At 42.9% G+C, this 19,882-nt stretch overlaps 1 protein-coding gene across 1 annotated transcript in view; it reads right to left on the minus strand.

Annotated features, from left to right (window-relative positions):
• Positions 1–19,882, minus strand: part of LOC117528782 (multidrug resistance-associated protein 1-like) — a 231,537-nt gene that overhangs the window by 24,263 nt on the left and 187,392 nt on the right. The window contains exons 15-18 of the mRNA XM_034191407.1: positions 6,002–6,148; positions 4,346–4,504; positions 4,045–4,211; positions 3,770–3,968 (exon numbers count right to left, since the gene is read on the minus strand). Of these exons, the coding sequence (XP_034047298.1) occupies positions 3,770–3,968; positions 4,045–4,211; positions 4,346–4,504; positions 6,002–6,148 (672 nt within the window). The remainder of the gene's footprint in view (positions 1–3,769; positions 3,969–4,044; positions 4,212–4,345; positions 4,505–6,001; positions 6,149–19,882) is intronic.

The following is a 19,882-nucleotide window of genomic DNA, read 5'->3' on the forward strand; positions in this document are numbered from 1 at the left end:
CAGTTGAATGAGTCAGAGCTCCATCTACTGGACAAATGGTGCAAGGACATTTTACATTGCCGACAGAAACATTATTTCAGTAACTGTTCTGTTTATGAGAAATTATCGGCGTTCTATCGACAAAATTTCAGCTGATAGTGAGTACTTTGAAAAGGGCTTATATCGGCCGATAATATCGGCCGACCGATATATCGGTCGGGCTCTAATAAACATGAGGTCAGAGTAACCATAAGGTAAAGATGAGGTCAGGGTAAGCATAAGGTAAACATGGGGTCAGGGTAAACATAAGGTAAACATGAGGTCAGGGTAATCATGAGGTCAAGGTAATCGTAAGGTAAACATAAGGTAAACAATGGATTCGGACACCACTACGGTTCTGTTGCTATTAGATCTCAGTGCTGCATTTGATACAGTGGATCATCACATTCTACTTGATAGGCTGGAAAATCATTTTGGGATTACTGGGAGTGCCCTTGCATGGCTGACATCATACTTGACCAGTCGTTCTCACTGTGTTTTGTACAGTAACACTTCCTCGAACCTTAGAGACATGAAATTTGAGGTTCCACAGGGGTCTGTCTTAGGCCCCCTGCTTTTCTCCCTTTATATAGCACCCCTTGGGCACATATTGCGGCGTTTTGGGATTACCTTTCACTGCTATGTAGATGATACTCAGTTATACATGCCGATAACTGCTGGTAATCTCGGTTACATAAAATCATTAGAAGACTGCCTTGCAGCAGTGAGAAGTTGGATGTCTAGAAACGTCCTGCTTTTAAACTCTGATAAGACTGAAATGATGGTTCTTGGTCCAGTGAGACATTGGCATCAATTTGACCAGTTAACGCTCATCACACTGACAAAGTGAGGAACCTTGGGGTAATTTTTGATCCTTCGTTGTCCTTTGGCCTCCACATTAGAAATATTACTAGAACTGCTTTCTTCCACCTGCGAAATATAGCGAAGATTCGTCCCATCCTGTCTATGGCTGATGCTTTCTGGTTTACCGCAGTCTAGCATTAGGGATCTCCAACTGGTTCAAAATGCTGCAGCCAGACTTTTGACACGAAGCAGAAAGTTTGACCACATTACACCCATTTTGGCATCCCTTCACTGGCTTCCTGTCCCAGTGAGATCAGATTTTAAGGTTCTGCTACTAACCTATAAAATTATTCATGGACTGGCACCCTCCTACCTAGCTGACCTAATTAAACCTTACGTACCGGCCCGGGCTTTACGTTCTCAGGGTGCAGGACTACTTTGTGTCCCTAAGGTGAATAAGAAGTCTGTGGTTCACAGAGCTTTCTTTTATCGTGCCCCTGTTCTGTGGAATGATCTCCCTGCGTCAATAAAACAGTCAGATTCTGTGGAGACTTTCAAGTCCAGACTTAAGATGCACTTATTTTCCCTTTCATATGGCTAACATACTGGTACAGTTTTGTTTTACGCTTTTTACTCTTTTAATTCATTTTATTAGTAATTGGAGCGGGCCGCGGCCTCAACTTTACCTAAATTCTGGGTCTTTTAGTGAAGTTTAGGGCTAGTGGCCGGCGATCACCTTAGTATTTCTCTGTTTTTCTTGTTGTTTAATGCTGACAAATTATACAGTATTTCTTGTCCTTCTGATGCGTGATTCTGTTTTTTTCTCTCTGTTTAAGGTGCAGCTCCATCCAGAGATAGGAGTTGTGTTCGTGTTGGCGACCCTCCTGTCCTGTGCGCCAATTGCACTTCTTGTATATTTGTCCGTGAATTGTTCTGTGAATTGTTCTGTAATTTATGTTTTGTAGCATGGCCCAAGCAGAGGGTCACCCTTTTGAGTCTGGTCTGCTTGAGGTTTCTTCCTCAGAGGGAGTTTTTCCTTACCACTGTTGCTCTGGGGGTTGGTAAGTTTAGACCTTACCTGTGTGAAGCCCTTTGAGGCAACTCTGTTGTGATTTGGCGCTATACAAATGAAAATAAATTGAAATTGAAATTGAAACATGAGGAAACCATAAGGTATACATGAGGTCAGGGTAAACATGAGGTAACCATGAGGTAAGTGCAAACATGAGATAAACATGAGGTTAGGGTAAACAAAAGAAAAACATGAGGTCAGGGTAACCAAGCGGTAAACATGAGGTCAGAATAACCATAAGGTAAAGATGAGGTCAGGCTAAGCATCAGGTAAACATGAGGTAAACATGAGGTCAGGGTAAACATAAGGTAAACATGAGGTCAGGTTAAGCATCAGGTAAACATGAGGTAAACATGAGGTCAGGGTAAACATGAGGTCAACATAAGGTCAAGGTAATCATAAGGTGAACATGAGGTAACCAAAAGGTAAACATGAGGTCAAGGTAACCATAAGATAAACATGAGATAAGCATAAACATGAAGTCAGGGGAAACATGAGGTAAACTTGAGGTCAGGGTAAACATAAGGTAAACATGAGATAAGGGTAAAGATGAGGTAAACATGAGGTCAGGGTAAACATAAGGTAAACATGAGGTCAGGGTAATCATAAGGTCAACATGAGGTCAGGGTAAACATAAAAAAACATGAGGTCAAGGTAACCATAAGATAAACATGAGATAAGCATAAACATGAAGTCAGGGGAAACATGAGGTAAACTTGAGGTCAGGGTAAACATAAGGTAAACATGAGATAAGAGTAAAGATGAGGTAAACATGAGGCAAGAGAAAACATAAGGTAAACATGAGGTCAGGGTAATCATAAGGTCAACATGAGGTCAGGGTAAACATAAAAAAACATGAGGTCAAGGTAACCATAAGATAAACATGAGATAAGCATAAACATGAAGTCAGGGGAAACATGAGGTAAACTTGAGGTCAGGGTAAACATAAGGTAAACATGAGATAAGGGTAAAGATAAGGTAAACATGAGGCAAGAGAAAACGAGGTAAACATGAGGTAAGAGAAAACATGAGGTAAAAGAAAACATGAGATAATCATGAGGTCAGGGTAAACATAAGGTAAACATGAGATAAGGGTAAAGATGAGGTAAACATGAGGCAAGAGAAAACATGAGGTAAGAGAAAACATGAGGTAAAAGAAGACATGAGATAATCATGAGGTCAGGGCAAACATAAGGTAAACATGAGGTCAGGGTAAACACGAGGTCAAGGTAAACATAAGGTAAACATGAGGTCAGGGTAATCATAAGGTAAACATGAGGTCATGGTAATCATAAGGTAAACATGAGGTCAGGGTAATCGTCAGGGTAAACATGAGGTCAGGGTAATCATAAGGAAAACATGAGGTCAGGGTAATCGTCAGGGTAAACATGAGGTCAGGGTAATCATAAGGTAAACATGAGGTCAGGGTAATCGTCAGGGTAAACATGAGGTCAGGGTAATCATAAGGTAAACATGAGGTCAGGGTAATCGTCAGGGTAAACATGAGGTCAGGGTAATCATAAGGTAAACATGAGGTCATGGTAATCATAAGGTAAACATGAGGTCAGGGTAATCATAAGGTAAACATGAGGTCAGGGTAAACATGAGGTCAACATGAGGTCAAGGTAATCATAAGGTAAACATGAGGTCAGGGTAACCATAAGAAAACATGAGGTCAGGGTAACCATAAGATAAACATGAGATAAGCGTAAACATGAAGTCAGGGGAAACATGAGGTAAACTTGAGGTCAGGGTAAACATAAGGTAAACATGAGATAAGGGTAAAGATGAGGTAAACATGAGGCAAGAGAAAACATGAGGTAAACATGAGGTATGGGTAAACACAAGGACTGTTATAATATCAAAGCATGTGACCAACCTGCTGTATTCCATGATTGTTTTTAGGCGATGAGCAATGGTCAGGACAGTGCAGTCCTTAAACTGTGACTGGATGGTGGACTGGATCAGGTTGTCTGTCTCCAGGTCTACTGCTGCTGTCGCTTCATCTAGAACCAGAATCTTGGTCTTCCTCAGCAGAGCTCTGGCCAAGCACAGCAGCTGGCGCTGACCCACACTAACACATAAGACAAATGTTTGGTGTCTTATGTACAGTTAAAGTGATGGGATTACAGAAGTCAGAGTGGTGCTACCTGAGGTTTTCGCCACCTTCACTGCACTCATAGCTCAGCTTGTCTGGCAGGCCAGACACAAAGTTCTTGAGATGTGAGAATTCCAGAGCCCTCCATATTTCATCGTCAGAGTAACTGTCAAAGGGATCCAAGTTCATCCTCAGACAGCCTGAAAACAGCACCGGGTCCTGAGACAGACAAGAGGCGTGTCTCACGTCATGAGTGGGAAGTTCTTTATGGGGTTAAGGTTAGAGTGGTGCACAGGACAGAGTCTTAGTGTTTTTATTTCTTGACCATAGCTCATCTGCAGTAGGAACCTGACCTGTGGTATGATGGTGATTCGGGAGCGGAGGTCGTGGAGGCCCAACTGAGCAATGTCAGTGCCATCAATGAGGATGTGGCCCTCAGCTGCTTCGATAATCCTAAACAGCCCCAGCGTCAGAGAGGACTTCCCTGCTCCTGTGCGCCCCACAATACCCACCTTCAGGACAGACACAGTGGCACAGGTCAACATCCACATCCAGCTCTACAGTCATACACATCAAAGACAGATGTACCCTGTGCAACACTGTGCAAGCGGGGTATAGTAACAGGGTCCTGTGTGTGTGTGTGTGTGTGTACACAGGTGCTGGTCATATAATTAGAATATCATGAAAAATTCGATTTATTTCAGTAATTCCATTCAAAAAGTGAAACTTGTATATTATATTCATTCATTACACACAGACTGATATATTTCAAGTGTTTATTTCTTTTCATTTTGATGATTTTAACTGAAAATCCCAAATTCAGTATCTCAGAAAAATAGAATCTTACTTAAGACCAATACAAAAAAAAAAGGATTTTTAGAAATGTTGGCCAACTGAAAAGTATGAACATGAACAGTATGAGCATGTAGAGCACTAACTACCTAGTTGGGGCTCCTTTTGCCTGAATTACTGTCATGGAGTGGATCAGTCTGTGGCACTGCTCAGGTGGAATGAGAGCCCAGGTTGCTCTGATAGTGGCCTTCAGCTCTTGTTGGGTCTGGCGTGTCGCATCTTCCTCTTCATAATACCTCACAGATTTTCTGTGGGGTTAAGATCAGGCGAGTTTGCTGGCCAATTAAGAACAGGGATACCATGGTCCTTAAACCAGGTACTGGTACCTTTGGCACTATGTGCAGGTGCCAAGTCCTGTTGGAAAATGAAATCTGCATCTCCATAAAGTTGGTCAGCAGCAGGAAGCATGAAGTGCTCTACAACTTCCTGGTAGACGACTGCATTGACCTTGGACCTCAGAAAACACAGTGGACCAACACCAGCAGATGACAAGGCACCCCAAACCATCACTGACTGTGGAAACTTTACACTGGACCTCAAGCAACATGGATTCTATGCCTCTCCTCTGTTCCTCCAGACTCTGGGACCTTGATTTCCAAAGGAAATGCAACATTTACTTTCATCAGAGACCATAACTTTGGAGCACTCAGCAGCAGTCCAGAGTCCTTTTTGTCTTTAGCCCAGGCAAGAAGTCAAGTCAGCAGTCTTCACCATGATTGTGTGGCCTACAGAACTAGACTGAGAGACCAGTTAAAGGCCTCTGCAGGTATTCTGAGTTAATCAGCTGATTAGAGTCTGACACCAGGTGTCTTCAATATTAAACCTTTTTCACAATATTCTAATTTTCTGAGATACTGAATTTGGGGTTTTCATTAGTTGTCAGTTATAATCATCAAAATGAAAAGAAATAAACATTTGAAATATATCAGTCTGTGTGGAATGAATTAATATAATATACAAGTCTCACTTTTTGAATGAAATTACTGAAATAAATCAACTTTTTCATGATATTCTAATTATATGACCAGCACCTGTATGTCTGTTGGTGTGTGGGGAAAAAAGGTCTCTGAGAATGGAGGGTCTGTCCAAATATTTATGAACCTGACTATATGTCAGTATAACAGTTGGGATTTATTTATTTTTTTTTTTATGCAGACCTTCTCTCCTCCATGAATGGTGACAGTGATGTTCTGGATGGCGAGGTCCAGATCTGGGCGGTAGCGCAGACCAAATCCTTGGATGTCGATGCGTCCATCAGTGGGCCACGTTGGGGGCAGGTTGGTGGGAAGATGTGACCACTCTGCCTGGTGGTCAGAAAAAAAAACAATTTTTGATCAATCCCTGGACATTAAAGCATTTCTGTCAGTCTGGCTCAAAGCCACACCTTACCAAGGTTTTACGAGTTTGGCAGGTGAGTGCATGTATATCTCCGCCTCCTTTGTAACCCGTGGTTTATTTATTTTTACATTCAATACAAACAGTATGACACTCCGTGGTAAATCTGTGTGCCGTTATCCAGCTTCATGAGGAAGTGGTATTGAGGAGGATTTTCTTAAAAACAACACCTGAAAGTTTAGCTACCAATTTTCAGAAGGTCCAGCTGAGATGCAAGCCTAGATTGGATCTGTTCTGGTGAAAGAAAACCCTTCTCCTCTGTGCTCCACCATGAAGCTTAGAGTGGTGATCCAAAATGCAAAATGTACACTGTGCACAATTTCTCCAATCGCAGCTACAGAAGCCTATAACTTCTTCTGGGTTGACTGGGTGTCTTGGTGGCTTTCCTCACCCTTCTTCTTCTTGCACAGTCACTCAGTTTTTGAGAACTGTCTACATGCAGATTTACCACAGAGTGTCATACTGTTTGTATTTCTACAAAACTGATGTCCAAGACATATTCAGTGGCAGCTTCACCATCAGAGAAAACGGAGAGCCTCGTCCACAAAAGACTCCAAGCTGTCACTGATGTTAAAGGGGACAACACACGGTATTAAGAACAGGGGATGTAAACTTTTCATTAGGATCATTTGGTTAGTTTCTGTTGTCATTATGATTTAAAAAGAGTAAACACAGTTTATTGTTTATTTATTTGGATCCCCATTAGCTACGGCTGAGCTGCAGCTATTCTTCCTGGGATCCACACAAATCAACAAACACAATATACAAAAATCAAAAATGCATTCAAAAATATATAAAATGAGAAATAATAAAAGGGGAAAAAACATAAAACAAAAACAATCATATTCCAATCAAATTAATCTTCACATCTCGTCAATTCATAAATACAAAAAATGTATCTATAAATGATCAAAAATTAAATCCAGATTGCTTATTATGTCCATAAATGTCATTTTAGAAGTACCTTAAAAGGACATTCATTTGAAATGTGATACATTCCGGTAATGAATTCCATTCCTTCATACCCCTAAATATGACAGTGTTCTTTATGGCATTAGTCCTGGCTACAGGTAGCGTAACGTTTCCCACCACAGCATGTCTGGTTATGTATGCATGATTTTCTGAATTGAAAGAGAAATTCCTAAACAAAATACAAAGTAAGTTAGTGACAATAATCGTTCTGGTAAAAATGATCAGTGAATATAAAAGTCTATCGTTAACTAACATCCAGTTCAAATTTTTATGCATTGTAATAATATTTGTCCTATAACTGCAGTTGAGTGCTATACCAGCAGCCTTATTTTGAATAATCTGTAATTTATTCATCATTTCCCCAGAGGCATTTGACCAAACTGTTGAGCAATAATCCAAGTATACTAATAATAATGCTTTAATAGCATAATTCAAAGTTGAACAACTTAAAAACCTTGCATGTCTTCTCATAATCAATAAACCCCTGCCATTTTTACAGAAAAATCATTTATGTTTTTTTCCCATGATAATTTTGAGTCTACCATTACACCCAGCAGCTGAGTCTCATGTACTTGAGTTATTCTCATATTATTAATTTTAATGTTTAATATGCGATTTTTCAAAATAACATGACTGGAACACTAGCTTATTGGATGTTACCCAGTCAACTACCTTGTGCAATTCCATATTTAAAACAGCTTCCAAGTCATTGTGTGAGCGTGCTGATGGATAAATGGTTGAATCATCTGCATACATTACTATACTAACTTTATCAAAGACATATGGTAAATCATTTGTGAAAATTGTAAATAATAATGGACCGAGGCAACTCCCAACTCCCACATACTACACTCCCGGTGCCAGAAAAGCTGCCATTAAAAAACACTGTCAGTAGTGGAATAATTTTAGCCTGTTTCCACGCATGTAGACACGTATTATAAGCAAAACAGAGGTTTACTATATGAGCAAGAACAGGAGCGATCCAATTGGCTGCTAGTCTGAGAAGTCTACTGTCAAGACTGTCAACACCCGGGGGCTTGTCTTTACAGGATTTCAAATATTCCTTTACCTTATTTATACTCAATTCTTCAAATTTAAACCTGATGTTTTTATTGTTCATAATTTTATTTCTTATCAAAAGATAGGATTTAACATTACTCAGATTAGGCATATTTTCTCTCAATTTATCTAGTTTGCTTATAAAGTAATCATTAATATGATTAGCAATATCTAATGGCTTTGTTATGAATTTATTATTTACCTCAAGAAAGGACGACTTAATTCTATTTTTCTTACCAGTCAACTGATTTAAAACATTCCATATCTTTTTGCTTTCAAAAAGCAAAATCGTTCCTGCTTTCAGAAGTTGATCCTCAAAAAACATTTTCTTTTTCTTTCTATTAAGTTTAGTGACAGAGTTCGTCAATTTATAATAAAGATGTTATAATAAAGATGTTATGATTGCCGTTTTTTCAGCTGAGCTCTCATTTTAACAGAATCTTTAATGTCATCATTCAACCAGGGTGTGACGATATTCTTGACAGTAAACTTCCTCAAAGGAAGGAGTTGTTTGACAATAAATGGCTTCACCCAACCAATAACCATGAGGGGAAAAGTTTTCTGTTATCATTCATATTCTCTGAAAAATGGCCAGAAAATCTAAAATTCTACCAGAGTATGTCAACTTTTGAGCAGAACTGTACATAAATCATTCATCCTTCATATATAAACAAACCAACAGACAGAAATAAAACCCAAACTGTGTTTGTTTTGTTTTTTTGCAGCGGATTTTGCAGTGACTGAATGTGATGTACTGGTCATGGGAGCTTCTGGCGCGCCCTCCTGTGGGTTCGCCACCTGCAGAGGGGGCCATGGGGGTCGGGTGCAGAGAGGATTGGGTGGCAGTCGAGGGTGGGTGGCCCAGCAGCCCGGTCCGCGCTCAGAGCCCCAGGCTGTTGGGACGTGGAACGTCACTTTGCTGGGGGGGAAGGAGCCTGAGCTTGTGCAGGAGGTTGAGCGATACAGACTAGAGATAGTTGGGCTCACCTCCACGCGCAGCTTGGGCTCTGGTACCCAACTCCTGGAGAGGGGCTGGATGCTCCACTTTTCTGGCGTTGCCCACGGGGAGAGGCGGAGAGCTGTGGTAGCATCGCTTATTGCTCCCCAGCTCAGTCGCCATGTGCTGGAGTTCACCCCGGTGAACAAGAGGGTCGCGTCCCTATGCCTTCGGGTCGGGGACAGGTCTCTGCTGTCTCGGCCTACGGGCTGAGCGGCAGTGCAGAGTACCCGACCATCTTGGAGTCCCTGGGAGGGGTACTAGATAATGGTCCGACTGGGGACTCCACTGTTTTCCTGGGGGATTTCAACACCCACAAGGGCAGCGACAGTGAGACCTGGATGGGGGTGACTGGGAAGCACGGCCTCCCCGATCTGAACCCGAGTGGTGTTCAGCTGTTGGACTTCTGTGCTAGTAACAGTTTGTCCATCACGAACACCATGTTCGAGGACAAGCGTGTCCATAAGTGCATGTGGTGCGAGGACACCCTGAGCCGGAGGTCAATGATCGACTTTGTAGTTGTATCATCTGACCTTCGGCCATGTGTCTCGGACACTCAGGTAAAGAGAGGGGCTGAGCTGTCAACCGATCACCACCTGGTGGTGAGTTGGATCCGCTGGGAGGGGAGGAGGCCGGTCAGACCCTGACCCTGTGTCAGCGAGATCTTCAACTCCCACCTCCGGGAGAGCTTCTCCCAGGTCCTGGGGGAGGTTCTTCACCTCCATTGTCGATGCGGCCGCTCGTAGTTGTGGTCGCAAGGTCTCTGGTGCCTGATGCGGCAGCAATCCCCAACCCCGATGGTGGACGCCAGAAGTAAGGGATGCCGTCAAGCTGAAGAAGGAGTCCAACTTGTCTTTGTTGGTAAGTGGGACCCCGGAGGCAGGTACCAGCAGGTACCAGCAGGCCAAGCATGCTGCAGCCCGTGCAGTCGCAGAGTCAAAAACCCGAGTCTGGGAGGAGTTCGGGGAGGCCATGGAGGAGGACTATCGGTGAGCCTCAAAGAAATTCTGGCAAATTGTCCAAAGCCTCAGGAGGCGGAAGCAGGTCTCCACAGACACTGTCTACGGTGCGGGTGGGGAGTTGTTGACCCTGACTGGGGATGTTGTCGGGCGGTGAAAGGAATACTTCGAGGATCTCCTCAATCCCTTCGTCAAGTCTTCCGAAGAGGAAGCAGAGACTGGGGACTCAGAGGCGGACTCATCCATCACCCAGGCCAAAGTCACCGAGGTTGTCAGAAAGCTCTTCGGTGGCAAGGCTCCTGGGATGGATGAAATCCGTTCTGAGTACCTTAAGTCTCTGGATGTTGTGGGACTGTCTTGATTGACATGCCTCTGCAACATCGCGTGGCGCTCGGGGACAGTGCCTCTGGAATGGCAGACCGGGGTGGTGGTCCCTCTGTTTAAGAAGGGGGACTGGAATGTGTGTTCCAACTATAGGGGGATCACACTCCTCAGCCTCCCCGGTAAGGTCTATTCCACAGTACTGAAGAGGAGCATTTGACTGATAGTCGAACCTCGGATTCAGGAGCAGTGTGGTTTTTGTCCTGGTTGCAGCACAATGGACCATCTCTACACCCTCCATCGGGTGCTCGAGGGTTCATGTGAGTTCACCCAACCAGTCCACATGTGCTTTGTGGATCTGGAGAAGGTGTTCAACCGTGTCCCTTGGGGCACCCTGTGGGGGGTGCTCCGGGAGTACGGGGTCCGGGGCCCTTTGCTAAGGGCTATCCGGTCCCTGTATGACCGCAGCAGGAGCTTGGTTTGCATTGCCGGTAGTAAGTCAAACCTGTTTCCAGTGCACGTTGGCCTCTGCCAGGGCTGCCCTTTGTCACCGGTTCTGTTCATTACCTTTATGGACAGAATTTCTAGGCACAGCCAGGGTGTAGAGGGGGTCCGATTTGGGAACCACAGAATCTCATCTCTGCTGTTTGCGGACAATGTGGTTCTGTTGGCTTCACTGGGGTGGTTTGCAGGCGAGTGTGAAGCGTCCAGGATGAAAATCAGCACCTCCAAATCCGAGGCCATGGTTCTCAACCGGAAAAAGGTACTTTGCCCTCTTCATGTCGGTGGAGTGTCCTTGCCTCAAGTGGAGGAGTTTAAGTATCTCGGGGTCTTGTTCACGAGCGAGGGATGGATGGAGCGTGAGATCGACATATGGATCGGTGCAGCATCTGCAGTGATGCGGTCGCTGTATCGGACTGTCGTGGTGAAGAGAGAGCTGAGCAGGGGGGCAAAGCTCTCCATTTACTGATCGAGCTATGTTCCGACCCTCGCCTATGGTCATGAGATTTGGCTCATGACCGAAAGAACGAGATTGCGAGTACAAGCGGCCGAGATGAGTTTCCTCCACAGGGTGGCTGGGCGCTCCCTTAGAGATAGGGAGAGGAGCTCGGTCACTCGGGAGGAGCTCGGAGTTGAGCCGCTGCTCCTCCACGTCAAAAGGAGCCAGCTGAGGTGGCTCGTGCATCTTTTCCGGATGACCCCTGGACGCCTCACTGGAGAGGTGTTCCGGGCATATCCCATTGGCAGGAGACCTCGGAGAAGACCCAGGACACGCTGGAGGGACTACATCTCTCGGCTGGCTTGGGAACGCCTCTGGGTTCCCCCGGAAGAGCTGGGGAGGTGTGTGTGGATCGGGAGGTCTGGGCGGCTTTGCTGCCCCGCGACCCGACTCCAGATAAAGCGGAATAAAATGGATGGATGGATGGATATTTGTGGGGTTCATGGCTTCCCATACGAAAAGGCTGTTTGTCACTTTTCCATTTTTCCTCCCCACACGTCATATTTTAAAAGTTTTCGATCATGAATCCAACAGGTTTGGCTGAAAAAGTCTATGACTCTTCACAACACAAAGCAGGGTCTGGAGCCAAATCACAGCAGCGCGCATGGGGAGGATCAGCACCTGTCCCCGAGGACAATGCAGGAGACAACCCAAACAGTCGCTGAAAAAAGCTTCTCCGCTTTTTTACTCTTAATATTGTAGTTTCGACTGGCAGACTGAGAACTTCCTGATGGCTCACCGCCAAACCAGACAAACTTCACAAGTATTTTACCTCAACAGAAGCCTGCTGGAATGACAAGGAAATGGAAGCAGTGATTTTTAACAAAATGCTTGCTGCTTGTTGCCTGTAAGATGGTGTTCGTTTCACACAGTTCCCTGGGTGTGATGAACCAAAGAGAGCCGCTTTCGATCAGAGCCCCTCTGCGGGCTGCGAACCCCCCCGCAGCCGGACTGCACCTGCTCAACGACACCACAAAGGCTGTGATGGACACTTTTCCATTTTCATGTCTGTCCCGTCATATGTTAAAAGTTTCTTAAGTGTGCAGACTGATTATACTTCGATCATGGATCAAATACGTGTGGCAGGAAACTCCACAAATCTGAAGAACACGCAGTTGGAAAAAGACGCTCAAATGAGCTGTAAATTATGGAAGAAATAGCACATACCGTATCGGTTTGGAGGTTGATAATTGTAGAAGCAAGTGGAGCTCGTTAAGAGACAAATTAATCCAAGAAGAAACACTGTTCCAGTGGCAGACTGCAGCAAGACATGACAGACGACTTTAGAAGGGTCATGCACACGTTGACATCATTACATGGCCACGAGTCGAACAAAGAGTGACTCATTACATTTAATTCTGAAACAAATTGCTGCTTGTTGCCTGCAGATGTAAGATGGTGTGAAGTTTCACACAGATGCCTGGGTTTGACGAAGCAAAGAGAACCGGTTTAGATCACAGCCCCTCTGCCTGTACTTCTGATTTTTGCCACCAGGCGTCGCCATCGTATAACAGAAAGCTGTCATTCCGGTGTTTACCACCAGGTGATGTTTCATTTCGGTTCCCAAAATTTCACCCAATTAACGGTGGTAAATACTATTGGAACCACTTCAAAAAACTGGGCATATTAACTCTGTAAAAATGGTAATACTACCCAAATTGCTGTATCTATTCCAAACTATCCAATTTTTTCTACCAAAATCCTACTTTAAGGAACTTGATAACTATATCAGTACCTTTATTTGGAATAACTCTACACCTTGGGTACGAAAGACAGTTTTAGAAAGACGTAGGGTAAGTGGAGGATTAGGGCTACCAAATTTTCTATGCTACTACTGGGTGGTAAACATTTATAAATTCACCTTCTGGTATAATACAGGTATGAATGGGGATGGCGCAAGTTGGTCTTTAATGGAACAAAATTCATGCACACCAACCTCTTTGGCCTCCTTGTTGTGTGTGCCTCTGCCTTTGGCAGTGGCCACACGAACTAATAAGCCAATCGTTAGAAGCAGGTTACGTATATGGACTCAATTTCGCAAGCATTTTGGATCTAAACAAGCTTTGGTTTCTATGCCACTGGTACAAAATTTTATTTTAAAACCATCTTTGATGGATACAGTTTTTCATACATGGGTGGGAAAAAGTATAAAGAATGCTGGAATCTTTTTATGGATGGTAGCTGTGCTTCATTAGAGAAATTGTCTACAAAATTCAACCTACTAAAATCCCACTTTTTTAGGTACCTTCAAGCTTGTGATTTTGTCCGTCAGGAGTTCCAATCATTTCTGGTGAAACCAGATGTCTGCCGAATTGATGAACCACCATTCGGGTGGCGTATCACGGATATATGCTATTATTTCAGGAATAAACGCTCCTTCACTGTTTCTACTTAAAAAGCAGTGGGAAGAAGATTTAGATACCACCTTAACAAAATATATTTGGCAGAGAAGTATAAACAGAATATATACCTCTTCTATCTATGTCAGACATAGACTAACTCAATTTAAAGTATTCAACCGTATGCATTTGTCCCGGAGCAGATTAGCCAAAATATATCCAAATGTGAATCCCAACAGTATCCGTTGTCAACAGGCGCATGTTTTGGGCATGCCCAAGTTTAGCCACATTTTGGTCAGATATTTTCAATTCACTTTCTAATATCTGTAATTGCCATATTTGGAGTAGCACACGCAGATCTCGCTGTGTCAAAGGGCCAATCACAGTTGGTTGGATTTTCTACCTTATTGCCTCATCGTTTAATCCTTACAAACTGGAAGTCTCCCTCACCTCCTAAACACTCATGTTGGGTGAGTGATGTAACGTCTTTCCTTCAGCTGGAAAAGATCAGGATAACAGTTCAAAATTCAACAGAAAAATTCCAAACTATATGGCAACCCTTTCTAGATTATTATGAAAATGTGTTTGATGCAAACTCCTTAGATCAGCAAATAAGCTCTATTCACCATTATCTGAAAACATGCTCACCTCTGACATCCTAATTTTCTTCTTCTACTTTCTTCTTTTTCTGTGTTCTCAATATTGTCTTGTCCTTTTTCATTATCTTAAAGTACAAGGTCTGTTAGAAAAGTATCGGAAGTTTTTATTTTTTGCAAAAACCTGATGGATTTGAATCACGTGTGCTTGCATGAGCCAACCTTGAACCTTCGTGCGCATGCGTGAACTTTTTCACGCCTGTCGATTGCATCATTTTCTGGTAAGCAGCCTTTGTGTGAGGACATGTGTTGTGCGCTCGGCGGATTTTCATTTCAAGGAAAAGGACGGAACGACTGGAGCAGCGCCGCATCAAATTTTGCCAGAAACTGGGCGACAGCCAGTGGAAACCATTCGTATGATTCAGACAGCTTTCGGTGACTTTTCAGTCGTGTGACTATCCGAGAAATTGTGGAAGAGGTGGGCATGTCACAGCATGTCCTGTGAGACTTCAACACGAAGGTGCTTTTGCTCCGCCATCAGCAGCAGCATGAATTTCACAGCCACTCTTTTCAAGGCCAAATCTTCGGTCACAGTGGAATGTGCAGAAAAAGTGCTAATGTCCACCTCTTCCGCAATTTCTCGGACAGTCACACGACGGTCCCACATCACCACAGTCATTTCAGCATGTTGATGGCTGCCCAGAGCGCAGCTCGCTCTCCACCGTTGTGTGGACGTCTTTAAACTGGTTGTACCGCTCCTTAATCTGTGTGATGCCCATAGGATCGTCACCGAAAGCCGGTTGTTGGCACCAGACAGCTTTTCATTTATTTTCCCAAAATTTGTGAAGTCTGACCCAATTATCAGTGGTAAAAAATACATACTGTCAGTCTGCATGATATGACCAAATTTCAAGTCAATCAGATGAAATTTACTCCAAATTTAAGGTGAACAAACAAACAGACAGACAGACAAATAAACAAAACCAACAGACAGACCAACAGAGCCTTGTCGAATGACTTTGATAAGACTAATGAAAAGTCAGTGGTACACTGAATAGTCTTGTCGAAAGCTCTTTTTGCTCTTTTACTTTCTGTTTTCACGACTGACTGATTTGCATGTCCGAGCCACCGTACCATGGAGCAAACATTTCAAATTCAGTGGCTGAGAGAAATTTTTTTAATTTAACCAGGTTAGTCCCATTGAGCCCGAGATCTCTTTTGCAAGGAAGACCTGGGCAGTTATAAAGTTTCCAGTTCTTGCATGTCTTTAAATGTGGGAGGAAACCAGAGCACCCAGAGGAAACCCATGTAAACAACACACAAACTCCACACAGAATGATCACAGGTGGGAATTGAGCCCATGACCTTCTTGCTGTGAGGCAACAGTGCTAACCACTAATCCATCGTGCTGCCCAAAAGAGGTGTGTTTGATGTTTTAGCTATTTTACTTTCAGTTTTTACTCACTCACAGTAAGAAACAGCTGTACTGCCTCAACAAAATCTCTGAAACACATTCAGTTTATTAACTGAGTTGGATATACAAATGAAATGCCTAAACGTTTAACAGTTAATTTTACCTCAACTTTACATTAATTATGTAAATATATTTCATTGAAATAAATTAGCATTTGGTTAAATTATATTTTTGGAATGTCCTTCATTTGTTTGGTAAATTTCATTCAGAATTTTTGGAAAGGACTACTTATACTGATCATTTTTAACTTTAATTTACCAGCAACAATTAAGTGGAGCACAGCTGAGGTTTTCGGAATGGACTGATTTGCACTTCTCAGCCACCATACCAGGCGCAAACACTTCAAATTCAGTGGCTGAGACAGAAGGATGGAGAAATCAGACTACACAGACTACAGTTTTTACGTGCGTTGGGATGCGCACAGAAGTGTGTAGTTGACACATGTTCTGTGTTTTATGCAGCTTTTTAAGAGCTCCACATTGCGGCGCGATGAACAGTGATTTTGACACAGTTCAGTCCGCGCCAGGCTGCCAGGGACCAAATGGAGATCACGGTGACGTCTGCCCGCCTGCTGCTGCTTTAACCACACAACATGCAATTTATTTTACTTTTTTAAGTCATTGTCACAATTATACAGCTAGAAGAATATCTTCATTTTTACAGTCTCAGCGGCATTTCATATTATTATATAGGAGCCTCTGTGAGAGTAAGAAATGTGTGCGTCACACTTTGATTGTGAAAAAGAAATCAAATGTTCAGATAAATATCTTCATATGCATGATATCGCTGTATAACATGACCAACTTTGTATGCATTTGATCACGATAAAAGAATAGTTTGCCAAACAGATGCCTCATGTGGAAAACAGCACAGCACAATGTGCGCAAATCACAGCGAGAACACAGGTTTTTACGCACATTGTAATGTGGATAGATGCGCGTATTTGACACACGTTTTGTGCATCTAAACTATGGCAAGCCAACAGTGCCACAAATATGCCACTTTCAGTCACGTATCACCAAAAATACACCATAAAAACGCAGTTTTGTCAGTTATGGCGCTTTTTACACTGTGAATAAACACGACACCGTTAAATGCGCCGTAATGTGTCAAAAAATACGTTTTTTCACACTGCAATGGAGCTCTTAAAAAATGCTGTAAAAGACGCCATTCAGATGCACACAATGCATGTAAAATACGTGCATCTGTATGGCAAGCCAAGGGTGCCACAAATATGCCACTTTCAGACACATATTACCAAAATTACGCCGTAAAAAACGCAGTTTTGTCAGCTATTACGGGGCTTTTATGCCGTAATTAAAGACGATGCCATTAAATGCGTCGTAATGTGTCGTTGTTAACAGGCTTCTGTTCAAAATACTTCTGAAGTTTGTCTGGTTTTGTCCATTGTGGCACTTTTTTTCACTGTAGTTAAAGACTGTGCCATTAAATGCGCCGTAAAATGGGTCAGACATACGCTGTTTTTTACGCCGCAATGGAGCCTTTTAAAAAGTGTCATTAAAAAAACGCAGTTTAGTATGGCAAGCCAAGAGTGCCACAAATACGCCACTTTCAGACACATATTACCAAAAATACGCCGTAAAAAACACTGTTTTGTCAGTTATTACAGCGCTTTTTACGTCGTAATTAAAGACAATGCCATTAAATGCGTCGTAATGTGTCAAAAAATACACTGTTTTTCACGCCACAATAGAGCCCTTAAAAACACCGTAAAATACACCGTTCAAATGCACACAACGCATGTAAAATACGTGCATCTGAGCACTTCATGACGAGAGTAAAAAACGGCGTTTGTGCAGTATGCGATATTTTTTAAATCAAATATGTTTCCCACCTTATTTATTTTAGGGATTTTACGTTTTTGTTGTCTAACTGTGGCTGTAGCGCAGTGGTAAGACTGCGGTCTGCCGTTCAGGTCTTTTCAGGTTCGAATCCCACGAGTGGCATGTGTTGAGCTCCAGTTTGTTCTGTTTGCATCAGGACACAGGGTGACCAATCTCCGTCTGTAGGCAGACTCCTTTCCCATCAGAGGTGAGTCAGATGAGGGTCGTATCATCCGTGAACTTCAGGAGCTTCACAGACTGGTGACTGGAGGTGCAGCTGTTGGTACAGGGAGAAGAGTAGAGGAGAAAGAATGCACCCATGGGAGCATCCGGTGCTGATGGACCATGTGTTGGAGACTTAGCCCCCCTCCAGCTCCATGTGCTGCCTTCTGCTGGAAAGGAAGTCAGTGATCCACGTACAGGTGGAGTCAGGCACACCAAGCTGAGACAGTCTGTCCTGCAACAGGGCCTGGATGATTGTTTTGAAAGCAGAACTGAAGTCCACAAACAGAATCCTGGCGTAGGTTCCTGGGAGTCCAGATGCTGGAGGATGAAGTGGAGGGCCGTGTTGACAGCATCGTCTACAGACCTGTTGACTCTGTAGGTGAACTCCAGGTGAGGGTCAGAGATAGTGTTGAGGTATCTGAGGACAAGGTGCTGGAAGGACTTCATCATCACAGAGGTCATGACGACGGGTAGTCGTTAAGTCGTGAAGGTCTTTGTTTTTGGGGATGGGGAGGGGATGAATGTGGAGACCTGGAAGCCTGCTGGCACCTGACAGGTCTCCAGCGAGCAGTGGAAATTAACAGTATTAACTTCACTGATTGCTGTTTTGAAAACTAAGAAACAAATGCTTTTCTTTTATAAAGAAAGCCAAATCAGAATATTATTTGTCTGTCACCACTAATAACCTAAACAGCCCACAGGAATTTTGGAAAGTTATTAAATCTCTCTCTGTGAGGAAAAGCTCACAGAGGTATGTTTTAAAGGATACTCTTCCCGTCTGTGACAGGATGGAGATGTTGAATTGTTTTAACAAACACTTTATATCTTCTGGCTCTTTGTTTGACTCTCTGAGATCTGTCGCTGTGAAATATTGCAAGGCTTCATAATGTATGCTGGTCAACCTTTCAACTTTATATTTTTCTCTGTTCAGGAAGTTTTCTGTGAAAAGGTTTCACAGAAAGGTTTCTGTGTCTCCATGTGTGGCCCTAGATTATGGAATAACCTGACGGATGACCTCAAACGATGTCCAAATATCAATCAGTTTAAAAATCAATATAAAAAAATGTTTTCAAGATATGAATCTAATGAAGTACGATGAGTTTTGTGTTGTCAGTTGTAATTGTGAAATCAGTAACATTCATTTCTGTATGTATATGTGTATATATATGTGTGTGTGTGTGTAATTATGTATGTATGTGAAGGTGTATGTTGGTGTGTGTATACTGTATATGTATGTAAATATGTATGTAGACGAAGACACAGTGTTCACTTGATGTTTTTGATGATGGGATTTGAGTTTGTGTTGTTAAATGTGTTTGTAGCATGGCCTAAGCAGAGGGTCACCCCTTAGAGTCTGGTCTGCTTGAGGTTTCTTCCTCAATACATCAGAGGGAGTTTTTCCTTACCACTGTCACCTGTGTGTTTGCTCTGGGGGTAGGTAATGTGTATATATGTATGTATACAGGGGGTGGGCGTTTATAAGCCTTGCTTCTGCTCACCCCTTTTTGGTCACACATGTCACTGTGGAATTGTCTTGTATATCAGTCTTTGTTATTGATGAATTGTGTGCCAAATAAATAAGTTCAAGTAAAAAAAAAATAAATAAATAAAAGTTCATCAAACTATTAAAGCTTTAGAGCGCAGGAAATGATGTGCACCCGATTTCACTGATCCTTACTTTTTGAAGCTGGCAGCTGATTTTCTAGCAGAGCCTCTTGAATATCTTTTTAACCTCACAGTGGAAAAGAATGAAATTCCCTTTGTAGTGGAGCAGATAACTGTAACAACTGTTCATTTCTGGAAACAAGCAGCCAGGTAGGGGTCAATAGAAGAATTACACAGGGGTCAAAATTTAAA

Source organism: Thalassophryne amazonica, chromosome 16, assembly GCF_902500255.1.
Source record: "Thalassophryne amazonica chromosome 16, fThaAma1.1, whole genome shotgun sequence".
NCBI lineage: Eukaryota > Metazoa > Chordata > Actinopteri > Batrachoidiformes > Batrachoididae > Thalassophryne > Thalassophryne amazonica.